The sequence below is a fragment of the Neocloeon triangulifer genome, unplaced genomic scaffold (assembly GCF_031216515.1).
Source record: "Neocloeon triangulifer isolate White Clay Creek 2 clone unplaced genomic scaffold, ASM3121651v1 ptg000014l, whole genome shotgun sequence".
Taxonomy (NCBI): Eukaryota; Metazoa; Arthropoda; class Insecta; order Ephemeroptera; family Baetidae; genus Neocloeon; species Neocloeon triangulifer.
The window spans coordinates 6,765,218-6,785,435 of NW_026775556.1; the positions used below are offsets into that span (position 1 = coordinate 6,765,218).

General features: G+C 36.6%; 4 protein-coding genes across 8 annotated transcripts; 2 read left to right on the top strand and 2 right to left on the bottom strand.

Annotated features, from left to right (window-relative positions):
• Nucleotides 1-2,294: 2,294 nt before the first annotated feature.
• LOC132201105 (glucosamine-6-phosphate isomerase) lies at nucleotides 2,295-6,988 on the top strand. Of its 2 annotated transcripts, none has more exons than XM_059627015.1 (6): nucleotides 2,295-2,550; nucleotides 3,038-3,139; nucleotides 3,196-3,378; nucleotides 3,432-3,616; nucleotides 3,667-3,840; nucleotides 6,845-6,988. In XM_059627015.1, exons 1-6 carry the CDS (start codon nucleotides 2,427-2,429, stop codon nucleotides 6,917-6,919), a joined length of 843 nt encoding a protein of 280 aa, XP_059482998.1. In that variant the 5' UTR covers nucleotides 2,295-2,426; the 3' UTR covers nucleotides 6,920-6,988. The 2 variants fall into 2 exon arrangements, with proteins under 2 accessions (XP_059482998.1, XP_059482999.1); XM_059627016.1 differs by lacking the exon at nucleotides 6,845-6,988 and adding an exon at nucleotides 3,907-4,073 and having other exon boundaries at nucleotides 2,298-2,550.
• LOC132201104 (metallophosphoesterase 1) lies at nucleotides 4,046-6,850 on the bottom strand. Its single transcript, XM_059627014.1, has 9 exons — nucleotides 6,639-6,850; nucleotides 6,463-6,569; nucleotides 6,259-6,401; nucleotides 5,990-6,202; nucleotides 5,574-5,740; nucleotides 5,427-5,509; nucleotides 5,252-5,374; nucleotides 4,939-5,079; nucleotides 4,046-4,881 (listed from the first exon to the last, which is right to left on the bottom strand). The coding sequence occupies exons 1-9, from the start codon at nucleotides 6,640-6,642 to the stop codon at nucleotides 4,726-4,728; spliced, it is 1,137 nt and encodes a 378-aa protein (XP_059482997.1). The 5' UTR covers nucleotides 6,643-6,850; the 3' UTR covers nucleotides 4,046-4,725.
• A 123-nt stretch (nucleotides 6,989-7,111) lies between the features above and the next one.
• LOC132199918 (WD repeat-containing protein 35) lies at nucleotides 7,112-13,490 on the bottom strand. Of its 3 annotated transcripts, XM_059625021.1 has the most exons (22): nucleotides 13,341-13,489; nucleotides 13,145-13,280; nucleotides 12,689-12,787; nucleotides 12,520-12,631; nucleotides 12,298-12,464; nucleotides 11,974-12,237; nucleotides 11,671-11,824; nucleotides 11,468-11,613; nucleotides 11,190-11,408; nucleotides 10,891-11,035; nucleotides 10,712-10,837; nucleotides 10,556-10,650; nucleotides 10,332-10,501; nucleotides 9,956-10,193; nucleotides 9,622-9,800; nucleotides 9,367-9,570; nucleotides 9,172-9,315; nucleotides 8,918-9,113; nucleotides 8,452-8,664; nucleotides 8,166-8,391; nucleotides 7,957-8,117; nucleotides 7,112-7,629 (listed from the first exon to the last, which is right to left on the bottom strand). In XM_059625021.1, exons 3-22 carry the CDS (start codon nucleotides 12,710-12,712, stop codon nucleotides 7,312-7,314), a joined length of 3,501 nt encoding a protein of 1,166 aa, XP_059481004.1. In that variant the 5' UTR covers nucleotides 12,713-12,787; nucleotides 13,145-13,280; nucleotides 13,341-13,489; the 3' UTR covers nucleotides 7,112-7,311. The 3 variants fall into 3 exon arrangements, 2 of the variants coding, with proteins under 2 accessions (XP_059481004.1, XP_059481003.1); XM_059625020.1 differs by having other exon boundaries at nucleotides 10,332-10,650; nucleotides 13,341-13,490; XR_009442143.1 differs by having other exon boundaries at nucleotides 7,490-7,629; nucleotides 7,957-8,082; nucleotides 10,332-10,650; nucleotides 13,341-13,490.
• Nucleotides 13,267-20,204, top strand: LOC132199919 (neuroligin-2). 2 transcript variants are annotated; one of them, XM_059625022.1, is made up of 13 exons: nucleotides 13,267-13,767; nucleotides 14,212-14,680; nucleotides 16,319-16,465; nucleotides 16,518-16,671; nucleotides 16,724-16,935; nucleotides 16,991-17,161; nucleotides 17,224-17,425; nucleotides 17,481-17,668; nucleotides 17,730-17,916; nucleotides 17,972-18,077; nucleotides 18,133-18,328; nucleotides 18,380-18,495; nucleotides 18,930-20,204. In XM_059625022.1, exons 1-13 carry the CDS (start codon nucleotides 13,616-13,618, stop codon nucleotides 19,291-19,293), a joined length of 2,664 nt encoding a protein of 887 aa, XP_059481005.1. In that variant the 5' UTR covers nucleotides 13,267-13,615; the 3' UTR covers nucleotides 19,294-20,204. The 2 variants fall into 2 exon arrangements, with proteins under 2 accessions (XP_059481005.1, XP_059481006.1); XM_059625023.1 differs by having other exon boundaries at nucleotides 18,914-19,071.
• The last annotated feature ends 14 nt before the right edge of the window (nucleotides 20,205-20,218 follow it).

Below are 20,218 nucleotides of genomic sequence, written 5' to 3' on the forward strand. Positions count from 1 at the left end.
TTTGTGCAATGTTTAAAAAGATTTCCGTGAAAACATTTACTTCACAAAAATATGTGCGAATGAAAGAAAAATGCATGCACTTAAAAAATAGCATCAGCACCTATAATTGCGTTAATACAGGGTCTGCTAGCTCAATGACGCTTTTAAAAACTCTCATGAAGCAAAATATAAAAAATTAAATTTATTTTTTTCCACAACTTGAATCGGGACTTCTGATACATACACCTTAATAATTATTATGATATAATCTAATTAATTTTGTTAGTCTTATTGATTGTAAACTGCAAATATAATATTATTAATATGTACAACTAAAATGGTCAGATTGAAATACTCTGCATAGAAATTTTAATTTTATGGAATAAATTAATTAATGTTATAACCGCGCATATTTTGGATACAAAAATTTCTATGCAATTCTCTCCAAAAAAAATATGCCTGAAAAATTAAAAAATAATTATGCATACGTCAGTAAAGATACTCAAATTTAACCAGAGAGTGCGGCAAACTAAGCAACAGTTTTTGCAGAGCGTTCAATCCTTTTTTTAGTTGAATAGGAAAATAGAAAATATTTAATAAAATGGAGCCGTCGCGATCTTTCAGAACACAATTTCTGATATCGACAAACTTATCATATATTATTTAAGTAATAATTAATAATTTATTTGAAGTAATTAAAGCATTGATAGTTTTGGTGGAGCCTAAATTATTATTTTTCACTCGAGCTGCAAAAATTTGTAGTTGACGTAATAACTTGTAGCTCGTAGCAATTTTATAAAACTATGAAAAATATTATTGGTCTTATATATTTTAAGCATTTTAATTCAAATTTTCAATAATTAGAGATTTAAAATACTAAAGGCTCTTAATGTTTAGAGATGAAATAAAACTCTTTAACGGGAAAACTGCTCACCTATAAAGTTTGGTTCACAGTGAGTAGAGTACGAACACGGTCATTTTTTATTCAAAGCATCAAGCATCCACACTCTACACAGGAAATTGCTTTTTCATCGCATGATTTATGATTTAAATTGTTATATAATTTAACAAATTATAGATTCCTCAGTTCTTTCCTTCAGCTATTGGCAGTAAAATTTACTGAAAGTAATTATTGCACTTTATCTTTATTCATATGATTCAAACAGATAATCTCTATAGAGTAACATTTATTTTTTTTAATTAAAAAATTTTCTTTGAATTAAAAATTGAATGATATACCGGTATTTTACAAAATATGACTAACAAAAGCATATTTTAATGTTTTATAATTAAAACGGATGTGCAGCATTCAAGGTCCGCGCGAAACGAGAGCAAAGACTGCTGTTTGAAACGCGCTGAAAATGCTGAAATGTAGCAAGGATCCCAACATATGGCCTCTTCCGCTCGAACTATTTTTCCAGCTCAATATTAATTCTGACATTTGGTTGAATTCAAAATTTCCCAAACGAGTGTGCAAAATTCAAAAAAGGTAAAAATTAAAATCAACGCGTGATTCCCAACTCACAGCAGCTTGGGAAATAATAACAAGTTGCTCGCGGCCCGGATAGTTGAAAACCTGCCGTGCAAAATAATAATTTGTTTGAAATTGACGAGTCTGTTTTTAATGTCACAGTGTGATTTATGATTTATTGAATAAATCTTTTTTATTTAGTATTAATATTTATTCTTCTCAGTCAAACCAAAATTTTAGATTGGAAAATATAAGAAGAAATAAATGGTTTTCAGATGTCTGCTATAAAACGGCCAACATTAAAAGAGAAGAAAAAGATGGAAAAACCAGATTTAAATAAACAAGCTCATAAAATTCAGCAAACTCTTTCTTACACTAAAAACACATCAAATCCTGAACTTTCCTAACTTCTATTAAACCCTGTTGATTCTTTTTAATGTGCGTTTTTTTTTTAGAGTTTGTTTGCGGCGTTTTTCAGAGTATCTTCCAGTTTCCCTTTCCAACCACTTATCCAATTTTATTTTTATGTTCCTTGAAATATTTTTGGATCATCAAAATAATAATAAAAAAATCAAACAATACAATTATGATAAAATTAAAATAAAGAGTAATAAATTGCGAGTGCTTTTATAATTAAATATATTTCAATTAAATAGAGCATGTATTATATTATAAAGCTCTGTACAAGCACCAGTACTCATCATAGGGGCACTCTGTTCTTAATTTAAAAAGATGAATTAAATGGCGAATTTAATTTCAAAGCGGTTCACATTGGGCTGTGCATACGTCGTCCTGGCGGGTGCGAAACGAAAGGGGGCGTGGCGCGACAAACAAGTTTCCCTTGCAAGTTTCTCTCTCACTTATTTTTCTTTTGGGCCATTGAGAAATCTGTGTGTGCGAAGAGGGAGATCGTTGACCCTCCGCCGCGGCACCACACACTGACAAACAGATTGCGAGCAGTCGTCAAGAAGCAAAGATGCGTCTCGTCATCCTGGACACTTCGGACGAGGTCTCCGAATGGGCGGCCAAGTATGTCATGAAGCGAATCAACGACTTCAAGCCAAAGGCCGACCGCTTTTTCGTCCTGGGCTTGCCCACCGGTCAGTATATTTGTGCATCTTTGCCCTTCCACTTGCGAAATTTGACCCAGACAATTATGGGAGATTATTTGCCGAGCGCATAGAGATTGACAGCAGCTTTCACATCCCGCATAACTCTCATCTTTGCAAATTTGGCACATTTCGATCACAAGTCCTTTAGCATAGCTATTAGGCAAAAATAATGTTGTCCCATAAAATTTTTTTCTGCTCATTTAGCTTGGAGGTAAATAGCATTCTGAAATGGATCTTTCATTTAGAATTGGTAAAAAATTAAAAAAAAATATTTTATTTAATCTTCACAGGACTTTTCTTCCAATTTAGTTTTAATTTTATTCAAATATTTTATCAAGGTTAAAAATTTTTTTATAAACATTTCTATTTATTTGTAAAAAATAAAAATAAAATATTAAATTACTTTCTAAATGGTTTTTTTAAGTATACGTTAAAGTAATTAAATTTTAATATTTAAATCATATCAAAATTTCAGGAGGGACACCACTTGGAATGTACAAAAAATTGATTGAATACTATAAGGCTGGAAAAGTGTCATTCAAATATGTCAAAACATTCAACATGGACGAGTATGTTGGTAAGAACTTGAAATTAAACCAAAATATTTCGATAATTTATATTAATATTAAATAGGCTTGCCTCGAGACCACCCTGAGAGTTACCACTTCTACATGTTCGAGAACTTCTTCAAGCACATCGACATTGATCCCAAAAATGCTCACATTTTGGACGGAAACGCTTCAGATTTGGTTAAGGAGTGCCTTGAATTTGAGGAGAAAATAAAACAATCTGGAGGAGTGGAGCTTTTTGTTGGAGGTTTGATGAAAACAAAATGTCATCTCTGAGCTGAGCTTAAATTTATCAACAAGGTATCGGACCCGACGGCCACATTGCCTTTAACGAGCCAGGGTCTTCCCTGGTTTCTCGCACCAGGGTGAAAACGTTGGCCCAGGACACCCTGGAAGCCAACGCTCGATTCTTCAACAACGACATTTCCAAAGTGCCGAAGCAAGCGTTGACGGTCGGAGTGGGAACCGTCATGGACGCTCGAGAAGTACGAAAAAATTATTTAAAATTGTTAACATATTAATTTTTGGTTACCAGGTTATGATTCTGATTACTGGAAACCACAAAGCGTTTGCCTTGTACAAAGCCATTGAAGAAGGGGTGAACCACATGTGGACCGTGTCCGCCTTCCAGCAGCACCCCAGCACCCTCTTCATCTGCGACGAAGATGCCACTCTTGAGCTGCGGGTTAAAACCGTCAAATACTTCAAGGTGACTCTTAAGGCCCTTGACTAAATAACTGCATGTTTTTAACATTATTTGTTCGTAACTTTTCAGAATTTGTGGAGCGTGCACAGTCAGTTGGTGGACATTGTGTGATCGACTTAACCCATCGATGCATTCCATTTTTTTTCCTTTATCAAATATTATTTTCTCTGGTACGTGTATTGAGGATATATTTTTTGTTGCCCGTAATGAAAATACACTAATATCAGGCATGTTAATTAACGCTTGTTTTATTTATAACTTTCATCTTTTTTTATACTGCAGTAAATTTTAAATTTAGGCCTTCCGAAAGGCATTAGCAGCAATATTTGGACACATATTTACTCTTTTGTTCGGGAATAATTATATTATTCTGGAATGCGGCATTTGAACAACATTTAAAAGTGGTTAGGTATCATTAGGTCACAGAAGACTATAGCTTTATCACATTGAAAGACACATCAAGTACATCACATCCATAATTACAGTACTTAACATATTGCAAAATTTTTAAAATTAGCCTACGTCTACTAACAAACTACTCAATATTTTTTTTAAAACATTAAGCTCAATTCAGCAATAAAGGTTATTTTTACAAGTAGTATAATTATATTGCCTTATATAATTGTTAAGTGACATGGAAGGAGCAGTGCAGTATCGTACATTTTTTCTTTTAATCTCATATTGGACAAATGCAAAGCATTTTCACTAATTAATAGCTGATTATTCATTAATTAAACTGCCACAAAAATGTCAAAAAATAGGACCATCAAATTGCAATTAATTTGTTAAATTTTTGGGGAATGGCGGCGCCGCGTGAATTTTTTAGCTCAAGAAAATGAGAGTCAGGGAAAAAATTAAAAGAACTATGCAACCTAATGACAGCCCTAGTCAGCTGTTTTTAATGCGCGTCCACTTCCTGCGGTTGGAGCAAACGGTCAATGCCACGAAAAGCCCTATTCCGCCAAGCAGGTAGACATAAATTACAGTACTCTCGGCTGGCATGAAGCATTTGCTGATAGAATAATTGTTTGGCGAAAACGTTCCCTGCAGACGAATAATTTTAATCTTAAATTAATTCAAATTGTGAAAATCAAATCTTACGAGGAGGAAGCTCGGGTTGTTTTTATTCCTCCAACTGAAGGAGGGGACCGTCCATTCGTGGGTGCCGTCGGAGTGGATCCTGTGGCACCCGTGATGGGTATGTCCAGTGGTAATCAACCTCGGCTCCAAAAGTTCCATGAGCTGTGCAAAAAAAATAATAATTAAGTAATTATACACCTTAAATTAAAAAAAGGCTGAAGTTCAGGGATCTTTGTGGATTTAAATCAATTTAGAAAGATAAAATTGAGCTTGAATTATTTACTATTTTAAATAGAAAATTTCTTCAATAAAGAAATTATTTATAAATTATTACCATATCTGATGATTCTCGTGACAGACATTCCCACCTCTCTCTGAACTTTTGCTTTTTCTCGTCTTCTGGCGCCTGATCCGGCCCACTGCAGTTAATATCCGACTCTCTGTACATGGGAAAGTGCTAAAAAGAAAAGTGTTTAAAATAAAAACAGGAAATATTTCATAGGACAAACCTGAAGTAAAATTGGTTTACTATATTGAGTAAATTTTTGCGTTTTCTTGCACTTGGCAGTACCTTTGGTACACTTGAGCCGGTCTGAAAATTAGCATAAAAGATGAAAATTGATTTGATAGAAATATCATTGAAACTTGCTGCTCACTTGAGATCTGTTGGAGGTGAATTTGCGCCGGCCTGCACAAAAAACACCCGTCGCCCTCCATGGCCATAGAGTTGACTAGAACAAAATGAACACCTCGGCGCGACAAAATTTGTACTGAGGGTGCGTCCATAGCTGTGGCAAATCTTTCCTGCAGATACGGACTTATCCTGTTTGAGTAATTTCATTACGGAATTAATTAATTTTGATTTTACCCATTTTAAAAATAAAATGCTAAAAAATAATCAATTAATAATTAATTTCAAAAAGCAACCAAAGATTTTTTTCATTTAAAACCATCATCCCAAACTATGTATTTTTTCTATTTTAAGGTCCTACAGCGATTTTTTTTTTAAACTGCCAAAATTTGCTTCGGTTTTAAAGTATTCTTTTCTATGATTACAGTTAATAATTATTACCCATAATGAAAACCAATGTCATGATTTCCAACCACTACATGGAGCTCAGTATCGCCAGGAACGTTGAAAAGTGACTTAAATCGGGCAACATAGTTGTTGAATTCATTTTCGCTGCTCCAAAGACCTTCGTCGAAAACATCTCCGAGGACAAAGACAATGTCCGGTTGGTGCAGCGTCACTGCTGATTGAAAGGCTCGGTGCATTTGCCACTCTCTGAAATTTATTTTTCACTGTAATTCAAAGTATTTTAAGAGAAAATTCTCTCATACCTCCGTAATTTGTCGAACCAATGCCCCCTTCGGGTGCCGAGTAAGTGTGTGTCCGCTATGAACATTGCTCGGACAGGGTCTTCCTTCTGGTTTATTGCAATTTTTTCGTCTTCGCGCCCAGGAGTAAGCTCAGGCCAAGAGCACTGCAAAATTTAAGAATCATTAGAATATAAGTTTTATTTATAAACAAAAGTAATTTTTTACCTGGAAAAGAACAACATAATAAATTAAGAATTCACAGTAGCACATTAAACTCAGGACGCCGAGCAGAGTCCAGCCTATGAAGCTCGTTTTATGACCACCGAAAGCAACTGAAAATTAAATATAAAGAATATCTCAATGCAACACGGTTGACAACTAAATTAATTACAAACACAAACCCATTTTGCTTGCTGCAGTTCCGGGTGTTTTTTGCTTTGCAAGTTTAAAAACTCCGTGTATTTTCTTGTTTTTGTAGCAAGTGTTTAAAAAAATTCAAATCATTTTCGTGAACTTCTGTTTGTTTTCAAAAAAAATTCCAAAACTTGATACTTTTAAATTTTGATTGCTTTTAAAGTTTTACCAGCCCCAATCATATGTTTGCCAGGTTTTGACGTCAATAGAAAACCACGCCCTCCACTCGCCCAGTTTGGTACAAAGCGGCGCGCAACAAGAAGTGTAAAACGCACAGCAAATAATTGCAACTCGAAAGACTCGATATTTTTTTTAATAAAAATCACAAATGAGCATCTTTACTAGCCTTTTTAATTGGTAAAATATATAATTAAAAAATCCATTATGCAAGCCGATCCAAGCTTCATTTTATATATAAAAAAATTCAGGGAAAAGAGTAATAAAAATAAAAAAGCAAAAATGATGTTCTTATTTTAATTTATTCCTAGATTATTTTCATAGAAAAAAAATGAAAAATTTTATGCTGTAAACATGTAATTGAGATCTTGCTACATATAAAAAACGTAATAAAAAAAATAAATTCGTGCAATTTTGCAAAATTTGGAGAAAATGGAAAAGTATTGTCAAATGAGATAATGTGTAATAAAATAAGACTTTTGTTCAGTGTGTCCGTCGGATTTGCTCGTGGCACAGAGGGCAAGTGTTTCTCGTTGCCATTTCTGAGGCGAGTGCCGAGTGTTTGCAAGTCGAACACGTCCAGGCCCTGTGGATGTCGGGAATGGGACACCCGGTGGCCACGCAGGTCACAAAAGGCGATTCGCACGAAGGGCAATTGACGCTCACTCCAGGCACCAAGGTCTCGCAGTTTGGGCACTCAATCATGCCTGAGGCGCCAGAGCCACCTGAATCTCGAACTGCAAATTTGGTAAAGAGCTCCATCGCCAGGTCGCTGTATTTTTGACGCCTTGTTTCCGGCACCTAATTTGAATTTGTATTAAGAGAAAATATGAAAATTTGTTCAAACTTCGAGGGGGTAAAATTAAACTTGTAGAAAATAAAAATATTTTGATTGTATTTGCGATTTAATTTGAACCTATTTAAAAATGTTTTTGGACAGAAATTGGGGGGGGGGGGGGGAGATTTCCTAATTCTAAGAAAACAACTTTTGGGAGAAATTTCCCTAGTTTTTGTAAAATAAAACCGTTTTCTTAAAAATTTGAATTGTTTCGCAAAGATTAATAAGATATAACAAAAATTTAATTTTTGTGTGAAAATTTTCACCTTGTTTTTTAATCAACAACTAACCTCTTCTAATGCTTCAAGTCTGATGAACGCTTTGGAGCAAGTGCCAAAAGCTTTATTTCCGCAACTAGCGAGTGCGATTACACAGTAGACTGTTTCAGGATCTAACACGTTTTCGTATTGCTGCAGCTGAAGTGCTGTTTTTAGAGCAGCATCAGTAAACCCTGGATTTTTTTTTTAGAAATTTGATTTAATTTTCAAAATAAACGTACCTCTATAAAGTTGTCTTTGGGCCAGCATGAGATAATGATACGCTTCAACTCCTCTCCACGGATTTTCAATTCCCAAAAGTGGGTCCGTGATGTTCCTCCGGTTAGATTGGTTGAAATTATTTGTCCTCCTCGTTTCTTTGTACTTGTCCACAAGAAGAGCCGCCAAAAGATAGATTTTCTTGATATACAGCAAAGGACTGTTTTTCGCTTGAGCAGATTTCGCCAACTAAAAAATTCGCTCGAGTACAAAACTTAATATTTTTAAGATTTTTTTTCTCATAATTACATTGATGAGAATTTTGACTGCATCAACCGTGCATCCTGCTTTTCTGTAAAGTTCCACCGCCTGCGCCAAGTCGCCCTTGTTGAGCAAATATTCTGCGTATTGCGCCAAAAGGCCATCAATGTCTTCAACTTGGTGTTCTTCGGCAAGAGCCACTGCTTGGCTCCACTGCTGCAGCTCCACACACGTGTCCACAGCCAATCTTATGCAGTTGCACTGATTGTTTTTTTTTTTATTATTATTTAAAATAATCTCAACAAGAGAAAATCAAAAGTCGCGATTTTTTTAATGTGAAGAATAAAAAATTTTGACCCCGACAAAGAGAAATCCACACTTACTATTTTTTTTCTCTTCTTAAATAATTGGTTTCCAAAATGGAAAAAAATTTGTATCGCAAATCCCAAATTTAACTTTAAATTTTTTGCATTTTACCAAAATCTATTAATTATATTATTGATTTAATTCTTACTTTAATATAGGCTTTAACAGCCTGGGCGCAAAGACCGACGGAAGCTAGTCTGTCAGCAATAACTGGCAAAAGTGAATGACCCTCTGGAAGTTGGTTGACGATACCCTCGAGAGCTTCGTATTCCTCCAAATTGTAGTAGCACTGGACCAGTTTTTCGTGATTGTTTCCTTTTTCATAATATTCTTTGGCCGCCTCCCTTTGCGGTAAAAATTTAGGTCAAAGAGTTTCTATAATTAATTTCAGTATTTTATTACCATTTGTATCTGTCAGCAAGAAAATCTCCGATGCAATTCCAAGCAACCTCGATTTGCGTGTCGGTTCCACCAGGGCCCATTTTTATCAACTGGATCACTCGAAACCAGTCGCCCAACCTTTCTCTCAGGGCAATTGCCAAATCCCTTAAAACAAAACATCAATACAGGGAAAAATTAATGACCATTTTAGCGCACCTGCGATCAACATCCAAGTATAGTTTTTCTGCCTGATCAAAATTCTTGAAATAAGCAGCCACCTCGGCTTGCTTTAGAACGTCATTGTTCATGCTTTGCAATCTTTTAATGAGCTGAATTCCAGGGTAGTCCCTGCACCTGACGAACGCCGTTTCAGCAACTTGCAAATTCAACTGCTCAACTGCAGCCTCAGCCAACAACCTCCTGTTTTAAAAAATCCAGTATTTCTTTTATGATATTTTTTTTATAAAATACCAAAGCCTCGGGTGAGGATTGTCCTCGATGAAGGTTGACGCGTCCGAAAGGCCTACTTTGGCCAAAAGCTCTCTTGTGTCTCGGAGCGATTTAACCTCAAGCTGCAGTAGATGGTGCGGCCCAGGAGGATTTGGGTCTTGAATCACCTCATCCAGAAGGACAGCTTTTAGTTCCAAATCCTAAAAAATTATGTATAAATCATCAAAAACTTACTTAAAATGAGATAAAACCTAGTAAATAATTTAAATCAACAATTTTGAGGTTAATTTTTTAACCAAAATTAAACTATGATTTTTTTTAACGAAACGTCAAGTTTTATATTTTCAATAAAAACCTGAAAACTGCAGATGTATCCGGAACTCAGGATGGGCTCCTCAGGGTCCAAGTTTCGGAACACATACATTCTGGTCTTTTCCATTATGGCAAAAAGTTCTGCGTTGTCGCTGGCCCATTTGACGTCCCAGATATCTCGCCTCTCAAATCCCTTCAACGCTTCGCTAATGCCTTCGACGGAGCTTGGCTCAAGCTCCATAAAGGTCATCACCCCATTGACGTCAATTATTGCAGCTCGTCTGAGTAACAATTTTTTATATAGCAAAGAAAATTAAAAATAATAATAATAAAACGCTCTGAACCACCAGAAATAGATCATACGGCAGTTTAAAAAAGTTTTTTCATGCTTTAAATAAATAATCGTAAATAATAATTACGTTGAGTCGCAGTTAATAGCCATTTTATATGGCCTGGTTGGAAGGTTGATTCTGCTGATGAGTGCAACCTGCGGCAGGGTGTATCTCTGAACCACCCCCGACTCGCGTCCGATAAGGATCATTTTGTCTGAGCAGGCGATGCAGCAGATCGGGTCGACCACTGGCAGGGTCTGAATGGAATTCATATCATTATTATTATTTGTAAATAGTGAGAACAAATTTACATTTCTCGAGGAAACGTTGTCCGAGATTATTTTGTCAGCGGCGCCTGAAGGATTGTCGTCGACGTGATAAATTCTTTCTTTCCGGTCCATTCGGGCTGTTTTGAAAATGATGTAAATTTATTAATTTTACAGAAGCAAAAATCTATATTTTTTTACCAAACTCGATTGACGATCTTGATTTTGGCGTTCTGAAATTCCACACGTAAAACTCGCTTCTTGAGGCAGCTATCACGTGCGTGGGGTTCATCGCAATGTGCAAAGGCTCGACTTCGATGAATTTGGCTGAATTTTAAATTTCTAGATCGGCTCTTTAAAACTTTTAATAAAAAACTCACTATCAACCGGAGTTCCTATGGTATTGCAGAGAATGAGGCCGTATTTGCCACTTTGCGCAGTATTTTCCTCGGATTTGGTGGCCAAGACGCAATGGTCTCCTGCTGCAGAAATTCCCAAAAGTCTGCTCACAAATTTCGAGTAGCACTATATAAATTATAATTTAAAAAATTAAAACAGGAAAAAATTACATAATTCATTTTAATTAATCTAATTTAATCTTATATAAATTTTGAAAATGGAATAAATTTTTTCATATATAAAAATACAGTTATTTTAAATTAAAGAAAAAAAATTGTACTTCATTATTTTTAGTATCCCAGAAAGTAATGCAAATTTCTGGTCGGTCTGCCTTGATCATGGAATAGACAATGGTGTTTGCATAGTAGCCCCATTTATAATTCGGTCGCAAATTTGCAAAGTAAATATAAGAGTCGACGGCAAGCGCGAGTCGAAGTGAACCTCCTTCCCACACACAACTGCTGATATGTGTGCCTGGGACTTTCAAAGTCCTTAAGTGCTGAAAAGAAAAAAATAGCTTAAATTTTTATATAAAATTATTATTTTAATTTATGTCACCTCTCCGAAGGGTGAGTAAAGTTGCAGCATGTTCGACGTAGGATTTTCCTCGTCGTCAGTGGTCATTGTACCAGAAACGGCCAAAACACTCCCATTGTGATTCCACTGGCAGCACGTTGCACTCATGTTAGTTTTCACAAGAATGCCTAAAAGTATTTAATTTTAGTCAATTTTTCAGCTAAATTAAAAAAAAAAATACACACCGTCGTCATTTGCATCTTTGAGTAAAAGCAAATGACCATTGCTGAATAAAATTGCCAAAACGGGGCAGTTTGGTTCGTAATACCCACTTTTGCCGCCGTACCATTGCATGCCAACTATCACAGATTCGGGTGGAGTTGTAATGTTCAGTTTCATCTGCGGAATTTAACTTGAATGAAATTTAATGCTGACTTCGAATATATTAAAAAAAAAATATTTTTATCTCTAAATTAAAAACTCAATATTACAAGTGATTTTCCCCCCTTAAATTTCCATGATTTAATATTTAAATTTCAACGCCGCACCATGAAGAGACCCTGAGCGTCGTAGGCGTGAATTTCTCCATTTCTGAGGGTAAACAAGAGAAACTGCGAGTCTGGTGACCACTCCACTCCAGCAAGGGCCGTGCCTTTTAACTCTTTGCCCCAAATTCGGTTTCCGTCAACCGAGCCCATAATTATGGCGCCGTCCTCGTAGACAATGCAGATTTTCTGGCCATCGCTGCTCCACGCCATTCCACGCACCACCGATTTGTTCCTGTTGTTGATCATCTCCTCATACCATGATCCCTGAGAGTTAGTTACAAATTCAATAATGAGAGGAAAAAAATTATGCCTAATTAAGGTCACCTTGTACAACATCCACACTATAATTAGCCCATACTGGTCACTGCTCGTCAACTTCTGGTGCACTTCGTTCCAGGCAACCACCTGTATTTGACCGTTGTGACCTTCCAGGGTTTGGTTCATTGATAAATTTGAGGCGGCCGCGAGACCTTTTGCCTTCCCGTCTTTTGCTGATTATTAATTTGTAAAAAAAAAATTGAAAATATTTTAGAAATTATTAAAAACCTGAATCAAGTTTTAAGATTTTCAGGAGGCCATCGTCTCCTCCGCACGCAATGTAACCCTGCTCCTTGTTCCACGCCAGGCATTTTAGTTTAATGTTGTTTGGAATCGCAATCTTTAAAATATTAGAATTAATTTTTTTTTCTGAATTTATTTAATTTTATTAAATTACCTTTTTGCTCAGATAAAGGAACATTTTTGAACGACGAAGTTCGAAATTTCCTTGTATGAATTTTTATTGTTCACAGAGTGTTTTTTCTACATCCTATACCTGAAATTAGCACTTGATTTAATCGGTACAAAACAATCATCAGGGGTGATTTATTTTGAAATGACAGCGAGGACCCTCTTTGTGATGCCGGTAGTTGCCTTAGAAACGGGACTTGCATTCATTATTTCCCACATTGTTCTGTTATTCAAAACTCGAAACGTGAGAAAAATAACGCCGTGTGAAAAGCGGAATTCTTCTACCAAAAATTAGGATAAAAATCACAAACTTTTAATGTTAAAAAAATTTAATGAAAATAACTTTTAAAATGGACAAAAAAAGGGAGATCAATGCTTGAAATTATTTTTAGAATTGTAAAATAAAATTGAATGCACTTTACTTAAAAAATAATTTATTCACCTGTGTCTCACCGTTGGTCTCACCTGTGTACCTGTGATGTTGTGGTGCCTCCCCTTCCACTTTTCTTCGCGTGAACTACCTGTGCGGAGCGCCACCACCTGGACGCACCTGCAATTACGGCGTACCTGCGTTTTACCTGCGTGCAAAAAAGAGGAGGAGGAGTGAGCAACAAACAGTGACGGGTTGGGAGCGTCACCTGAGCGCAGTTAAACGACTTTCGAAAAGCCCAAAATTCGAGTGGTGCGTTTCGAATTAAGAGGCCCGAACTGAAATTCGATCCGGCGAGGAAATTGAAAAGCGAAAAGCGCGCCGAGAGGTTCAATTGATGGAAGGAGCAGCGTGAGTCACGGTCCGAGCGCGGAGGAGGCGAGGGGCATTGGCCTTGGCTGCGTTTTTTCAAAAGCTCCATACTCGCTTTCGGTTAGTCGTGCATGAAGACTTGGGTGTGGACTGCACTTGGACGGCCGAGAGATGAGCGTGCGAGCCGCGGTGCTGGTGCTCGTCGTGCTGCAAGGGTTGCTCGGTGGTGCTCAGGAGAGCGGCCGCCGACCCTGGGACTCGCAAACACCCCGCAGCACGTACCTCGACCAGCAACAGCAAAAAGACATCTACGAAAACAGCAGGTGGGTTCATCTCAATATTTTTTAGCAATCTTTTTTTAAGGAAAGGCCTTAAAATAATTATTTGGCTTTCGAAATAAAGTAAAATATTTTTAAACAATATCTTCAAGTTTTTTATTATATTTTTTCAGATTGTTTTGTCAATTTTAGAAGTAAAATTTGCACCATCAATTTTTAATTGCCATTCTCTAATTTACTAATTAAAGTATTGACTAATAAAATAAATAATATCTTTAATAATAAAATTAATTTGATTTTATTTTTTTCATGAAATAAATGTTATTTACACTTATTAATTTATATGGTCATAAACAAATGAAAAAATCATATCATTTTATTTAATAACAATAAACTATACTAAATTACAAGAATAAAGAATTTTCAATTGACTATAAAATATGTTAATTTAACCCAAGCTTAAAACTATTTTCGTTTAATCTTTTGCAGACGTTTTGGTGAATACTTGGACAACAAAGAGCAGCGCAACTGGGGCTACCCTGACCGCGGCTATGGACACCAGCAGCCTGGTGTGGCCAATTCGGACGGTTACTACTTCAACACAAGGTTGAGGGGTGGCGTCGGCGCCGGAGGAATTGGTGGAAACTTTTACGGCAACCGGTATGACGACCCCCTGCACAGCACCCCCTTCCCCGAGCCGGGAATCCTGGCCGGGTGGCGATCTGACCTTCAGGGTCGGCAGCGCCCCGACTCGATCAACTTGGTCAACGACAGAGACGTCTACGTGACTACGCCCTTTGGCCAAATCCAGGGCTTCAAAGTGCACCTGTACGACAACCCTGACCCACACTCGTACTTCCGACCTGGCCAGTCACCTGTGGAAAGGGTCCAGGGCAACTGCAGCGTCTTCCTCGGCATCCCTTATGCACAACCACCTGTGCGAGAGGGACGTTTTAAAGTAAGTTGCATTAAAATATTCAAATAATTGAAGATTAGGACAGACTAGGGGGAAAATTTGGTTTTAAAAGTAAAAATTTTAATTAATTCTGATGTGAAAAAATCAATTTTATTAATTTTTGAATCTTAATTTGACAATTTTTGGAGAATTAAACACAAATCTCTCTTTGAATGTCAATGTTAACCAATTATCATGAAGTCAAAAGATTACAATTCATGCTAGAAAATTAAGAAATTATAACTCAAGTCCATTTAAAATTATACCTAAAACTGCATAATTTTTATTCAAATTTCTTAATAATCTTAATGTGAGCCTTAAATTGAGTTCAAGTGGCAATTCTTTAAAAATTGTTGTCTGGCAACTTTTTCCCAGCCCAAATTTGCAATTTTATTCAGAATATTTTTTATGAGAAGATTAGGAAAAATTGATAAATTAATTAATTCCTTGAGAGTATAAAACAAGAACGCTTTCGTTATTAAAATTCATTAGCATTCTCGGCACCTAATCATTGAGGCCGCCAAAAGAAAACAAGTAGGGCTTTCTTTCAACAGGTCTCGCTTTAAAGCTGCTGAGGAAGAACAAAAGCGTCTTACTTTATCATGCTAATTGAGCTTACTGCGGGAGGCCCAGACGAGAAACACATTAGATAAATTGGATTTCTCTCCTTGTGCATCTGCAGTGCATTAAGGACGAGCCATTGCATTTCATAGTCATTTAATGCAGAGTGACACTGAGTGGTTTAACGTGTTGACCTTTCTGAGATAAATTTTCAAATTTATTCCTAAACAAAAGTGACCATGATGAACTCACGCAGCGGTGCGAGATTTTTCCCAAATTAGGGCAGTTGGGTGAGGAAATGAGCGTGAATCAAACGCGATAAAAAGCTGGGTGAGCGATTGCGTGTTATCTTGAGTAAACACCTTCATCATTACGAGAAGCTGATGATGCGCCTCGTGTGTTCATTTTGTCGCCGTCATACCAGATTTAATCAAAATACGCGGAATTTCTAGCTTGTGCTGAAAAGCTGATTTTTAAATTTTAATAATAACCAAGGGGAAACAAAATTTGACTTTTTTACTGGATAGTCAAAAATTAGAATAAGAATAAATTAAAATAAACATTCAATTGATTAGATATAAAGTCATATTGAAATCATATGTAACTTTTAATCCTATAAACTAATAACATAAAAATTTATTGGATTCTTTTAAAAAATCATTTAATATTATAGTAATTTTGAAACCTAAAATATAAATTTGCATAGGATACTTTCATTTTACTTCTCTTTATTTTAAAAACCAAAACTAAAATTAATTATAAATTAAATTGAAACAAATGTAGAATTTAATTAAATTTATTTATTTGGCTATTTTTATATTCAACACTATTAAATTTTTTGTATTTGTTATTTATATGAAATTTAAGTTTCTAGCATAAATATCTAATGTATTACTTTTATAAGTTATTTTTTTTAATTTTTAAATATAATCTAGTAACTCTAGTAACGACAATTTATTCATAAGTCTAATATTGTTTAAATAAACATTGATCAGTTGGGAAGAAATTTTTACCAAATGAATATATTGTAAATTTTAACATTATAAATATTAATTTCCTTTTATCCTGCAAACTTTATAGCCTCCAAGAGCTCACAAAGGTTGGCAGTTGCTGCAAGCCGTTGATTTTGGGCCAGCATGTCCCCAACCAGTCAAGTACACTGGGGCTACAAAAGGAATCAGGGACGTTGATGAAGATTGTCTTTACCTCAACGTCTATTCTCCCACTGTGAGTAAAATAAATAAAATAATAGCTCATTAATATAAAATTTATTTTCAAGACTGCTTCTGGCTTGGCGCAACCCTACCCTGTAATGCTGTACATTCACGGCGGTGACTTTCAAAAGGGCGCCTCCAACCTTTTCCCAGCCCACGTGATGGCATCTTTTTACGAAGTGGTGGTTGTAACCATCAACTACCGTCTTGGCGCTCTAGGTAATTTCTCAATTAAATATTTTATGCCAATTAAAATTTTTTCTCCCTCTAGGATTTCTCAGCACTGGAGATGAAAACTCGCCGGGCAACTACGGCATCCTGGATCAAGCAATGGCCCTTCGCTGGGTTCACGAAAACATTGAGTTTTTCAATGGAGACAGAAATCTCATCACACTGTTCGGGCCTGGCGCCGGAGCTGCTTCTGCCGGACTACTGATGGTTGCGCCAAGAACAAGAGGCCTTGTTTCCAGAGTCATTGCTCAGGTTTGATTTTATCATAAAAAAACTCCTTAAAAATTAACGAATATAATTTGAACAGAGTGGTTCTGCCCTTGCTGACTGGGCCATCATTGAGGATGTGTACAGAGCTCAAAATACGAGCAGAGTTTTTGCTCGATTGCTCGGCTGCAGTATCGAATCTTCTTGGAAGATTGTTAGTTGCCTTAAACAAGGCAGGAACTTCTATGAATTAGGAAACGCTGATTTTCAGGTATGTATTTATATTTATTATTCAATAATTTGTTTCAAAAATTAATTATATCTCTCATTTAGCCTGAGGTTGGAACATTCCCATGGGGTCCTGTGCTAGACAAGAGTTTCAAAGTGCCCGAAGACGGTTGGTATGACGGCTGGAGAGAACGAGACTGGCACATGTTCCAGGAAATGCCTGAAAAGTCCATCATCAAAGGCGAATTCAACAGGGGCCTCTCTTACTTGGGGGGAATCACTCACGACGAAGCCGCATACTTCATTTGTAATCTAATTTTATTGATTGCTGAAACGCTCAATTCATTTACTTTTGTCTGCAGACAACAATGACAGTCTAGCACCTGATTTTGAAGTCAATGAAGAGTTTTTCAACCAGAAAGTGAGAGAGTTTGTCCTCAAGTACAACTACACTTTGAACCCCGAGGGCGTCTATGACGCTATCAAATACATGTACACATACTGGCCTGACCCGCAAAATGTCACTCACATTAGGGAACAATACATAAATGTAAGAACTCGTATCATTTTTGTGTATTTTACTAAATTTACTAATTATATTAATTAAACAGTTGCTTTCGGACTTCCTATACCGGGCACCAAGCGACAAAATGGCAAAACTGCTTGTCCAACAGAAAGTCCCCGTTTTTCTTTATCATCTGAATACATCTGTGGAGGCCCTCAGGACGCCTTACTGGAGGAGGGTGCCACATGACACAGAATATTATTTCCTTACTGGAGCACCTTTTATGGATCACGGTTAGAGTTATTTCTTAAAATGGGAGAGATGTGCTTTAATTGTAATCTTTTTCAGAATTTTTCCCTAAAAAGCTGAGACTGGAAAATGTGAGGTGGACAGACAGTGACCGAAACATGAGTCACTTCTTCATGAGAGCCTACACATATTTCGCAAGATACGGGTATAAAAAGTTGAGACAAAAAAATTCACATGACTAATAAAATAATCTCCAACAGTCATCCTTCTCACGAACAAATTTTGGGACTGCACTTTGATATGGCAAAGACTGGACATCTTTATTATCTCAACATCAACACTACCTACAATTCCAGCATCATGCTCAACTACAATCAAAAGGAATGCGCCTTCTGGACCAACTATTTGCCCAGTGTAATCGGAATGCTTGTCCCAACCTATCCTCCGACCACTGAGGTACTTTAATCCTTAAATATCACCTATATATTTATAATATCTTTCTTTTAGTTCTGGTGGGAGCCAAATGAACCTCTCCAGATTGCATTCTGGAGCGTCTCTGGCACTTGTTTGCTGCTCATCGTCATCGTGTTCATTTGCTGTGTCTTGTGGAGGAATGCAAAAAGGTAACAAGCAGGCAATTTTAATCATAAAATTTAATTTATTGAAAACAAGCACTTGTTTTAAAGGTGACATTTGATGCACAACAAGGAAAATTTTCTTCCATTTAATCTATTCTATTGCTTTTAGCAACTCGTTAGCAAAACCCATCAGCTTTTTTAAGTGTACAAAAGTTCATGCTTAACACTAACTTCCTGTTTCAAGCAGCAATAATATGACTAGGAGTGGTACCAGGTGACGGAGTTTGTACAAAGCCGAGTCTTATAACCCTGGGCCTAGCAATGTTTCGTAACAAAATTTTAACACCAAATTGAGCTGAATTAATTTTGTGTTTTAGTGAATTAACGTTAAAAAATCAATACGGATGAGAGCATTGCCGGGTCTAGTGGTCCCCTGAGACCAATCTTTAATTGCGCTCTTCAGCCCTTACTAATTTCAGGGACACGGACATCTACAGCAGCGGCAACCTGATCGACCGGGACGCCGAGAGCCACCTGAACGCCTACGAGTTCAGTTCAGTGCCAATGGAGAAGCCGCAAGTTCCGATCGCACCTAGGCCAGTCGTCCAATCGAACCCGATGCCGCAGTCGAGAGGCCCAGGCCCAACCAAGGCCATGAGCACCCCTTCCCTGAGGAGTGGCGGCAGCGCCTCCTCCCTCAGGGGCGATTCCTCCTCCCTCAGGGATGAATACACAACTGCAAGCAGACCTAGTCTCGCCCCTTCGTCCACCACCAGGTACCCTAGACCTCACAAGCAACAGCAACAACTTCTGCACGACCTTGTGCCACAAACTCAAGTTTGAGAGACTCCAAAAGTGCAAAAAATACTTCAACCTTTTGTTGTTTGTAAAAATTCAATTTTTAACTGAGCACAAAAAGGGAACCTTAATTTTGAGGAGGTTTGGTGCGTGTCGAAGGTGCAGTCAAAGTTCAATTCCGTCCAGAGACTTTTTTTCTAGCAATATAATAGAAGGAAGAGCTTATAGTTTTGTTTTTTAGGAAAAAGAAGCAGTATTTAGTTTACTGTTTGCAAGTGTTCAAAAAATGTCCACGTGCAATGATCTTCATCGTTCCACTGCCTTAAAAATTCGAAGAGATAAATATTGAATATTTGTGTCGGTGCAATCATATGATTTGTTAAGCTTTTGTTGTTAAAAGAGGAATTTATTTCTTCATTTCTGCTGTTTAAATCAAAATTTGACCAATTATTTCTTCCTTTCAAAAGCAGTGGTTATTTTTGCAATAGGTTTAGTAAAAAGTGTTAATAAGTTCTCTCTGTTTAAACATCGTCAGTATTAAAATGTAACGTACCTCTCTAGCCATATTATTTTGAGGTGGCTTTGCTCTATTAACCCTTCTCACAAAGCATGCCATAGTTCGCATGACAAATAGTAATAACGTATGTACTTGTTAGTAAACTTTTGCACATAAACCATGATTGACATTGACACCATGCTTACAGCTGAATTTTCTTGATAAACACAATTTTTTAAAGTCAACACTGCTATAAATGACATGGAATTTATGAATTATTTAAATTATATTTGCCCAATGATGAAAAAGTGCAGCCGCAGCAAATAACTTAAAAAATTTGTATGTAGTTTTCAATTTTCTATTAAAACACACAACAACGACCCAACTTGATATTTTGTAAAAGAAAATGAGAAATGACTTCAAAACTACGGTTTTCGAGACGCAAATAAAAATGAAATTAAACTAATTTGGTGT

Bases quoted from the DNA above. Each gene is read 5' to 3' on its own strand.
- LOC132201105 (XM_059627015.1), top strand. From the start codon at position 2,427: ATGCGTCTCGTCATCCTGGACACTTCGGACGAGGTCTCCGAATGGGCG. The intron at 3,617-3,666 runs GTACGAAAAAAT...TTTGGTTACCAG, and splicing joins CCGTCATGGACGCTCGAGAA to GTTATGATTCTGATTACTGG. The intron at 3,841-6,844 runs GTGACTCTTAAG...TATGTTTGCCAG, and splicing joins AAACCGTCAAATACTTCAAG to GTTTTGACGTCAATAGAAAA.
- LOC132201104 (XM_059627014.1), bottom strand. The intron at 5,375-5,426 runs GTTTGTCCTATG...TTTTCTTTTTAG, and splicing joins GTAAACCAATTTTACTTCAG to CACTTTCCCATGTACAGAGA. The intron at 5,080-5,251 runs GTAATAATTTAT...TTTTTTGCACAG, and splicing joins CACGAGAATCATCAGATATG to CTCATGGAACTTTTGGAGCC.
- LOC132199918 (XM_059625020.1), bottom strand. From the start codon at position 12,712: ATGTTCCTTTATCTGAGCAAAAAG. The intron at 12,632-12,688 runs GTAATTTAATAA...AATATTTTAAAG, and splicing joins TCCTTTATCTGAGCAAAAAG to ATTGCGATTCCAAACAACAT. The intron at 9,571-9,621 runs GTATTTTATAAA...TTTTTAAAACAG, and splicing joins AATCCTCACCCGAGGCTTTG to GAGGTTGTTGGCTGAGGCTG.
- LOC132199919 (XM_059625022.1), top strand. From the start codon at position 13,616: ATGAGCGTGCGAGCCGCGGTGCTGGTGCTCGTCGTGCTGCAAGGGTTG. The intron at 14,681-16,318 runs GTAAGTTGCATT...CAAACTTTATAG, and splicing joins TGCGAGAGGGACGTTTTAAA to CCTCCAAGAGCTCACAAAGG. The intron at 18,329-18,379 runs GTACTTTAATCC...TCTTTCTTTTAG, and splicing joins CCTATCCTCCGACCACTGAG to TTCTGGTGGGAGCCAAATGA.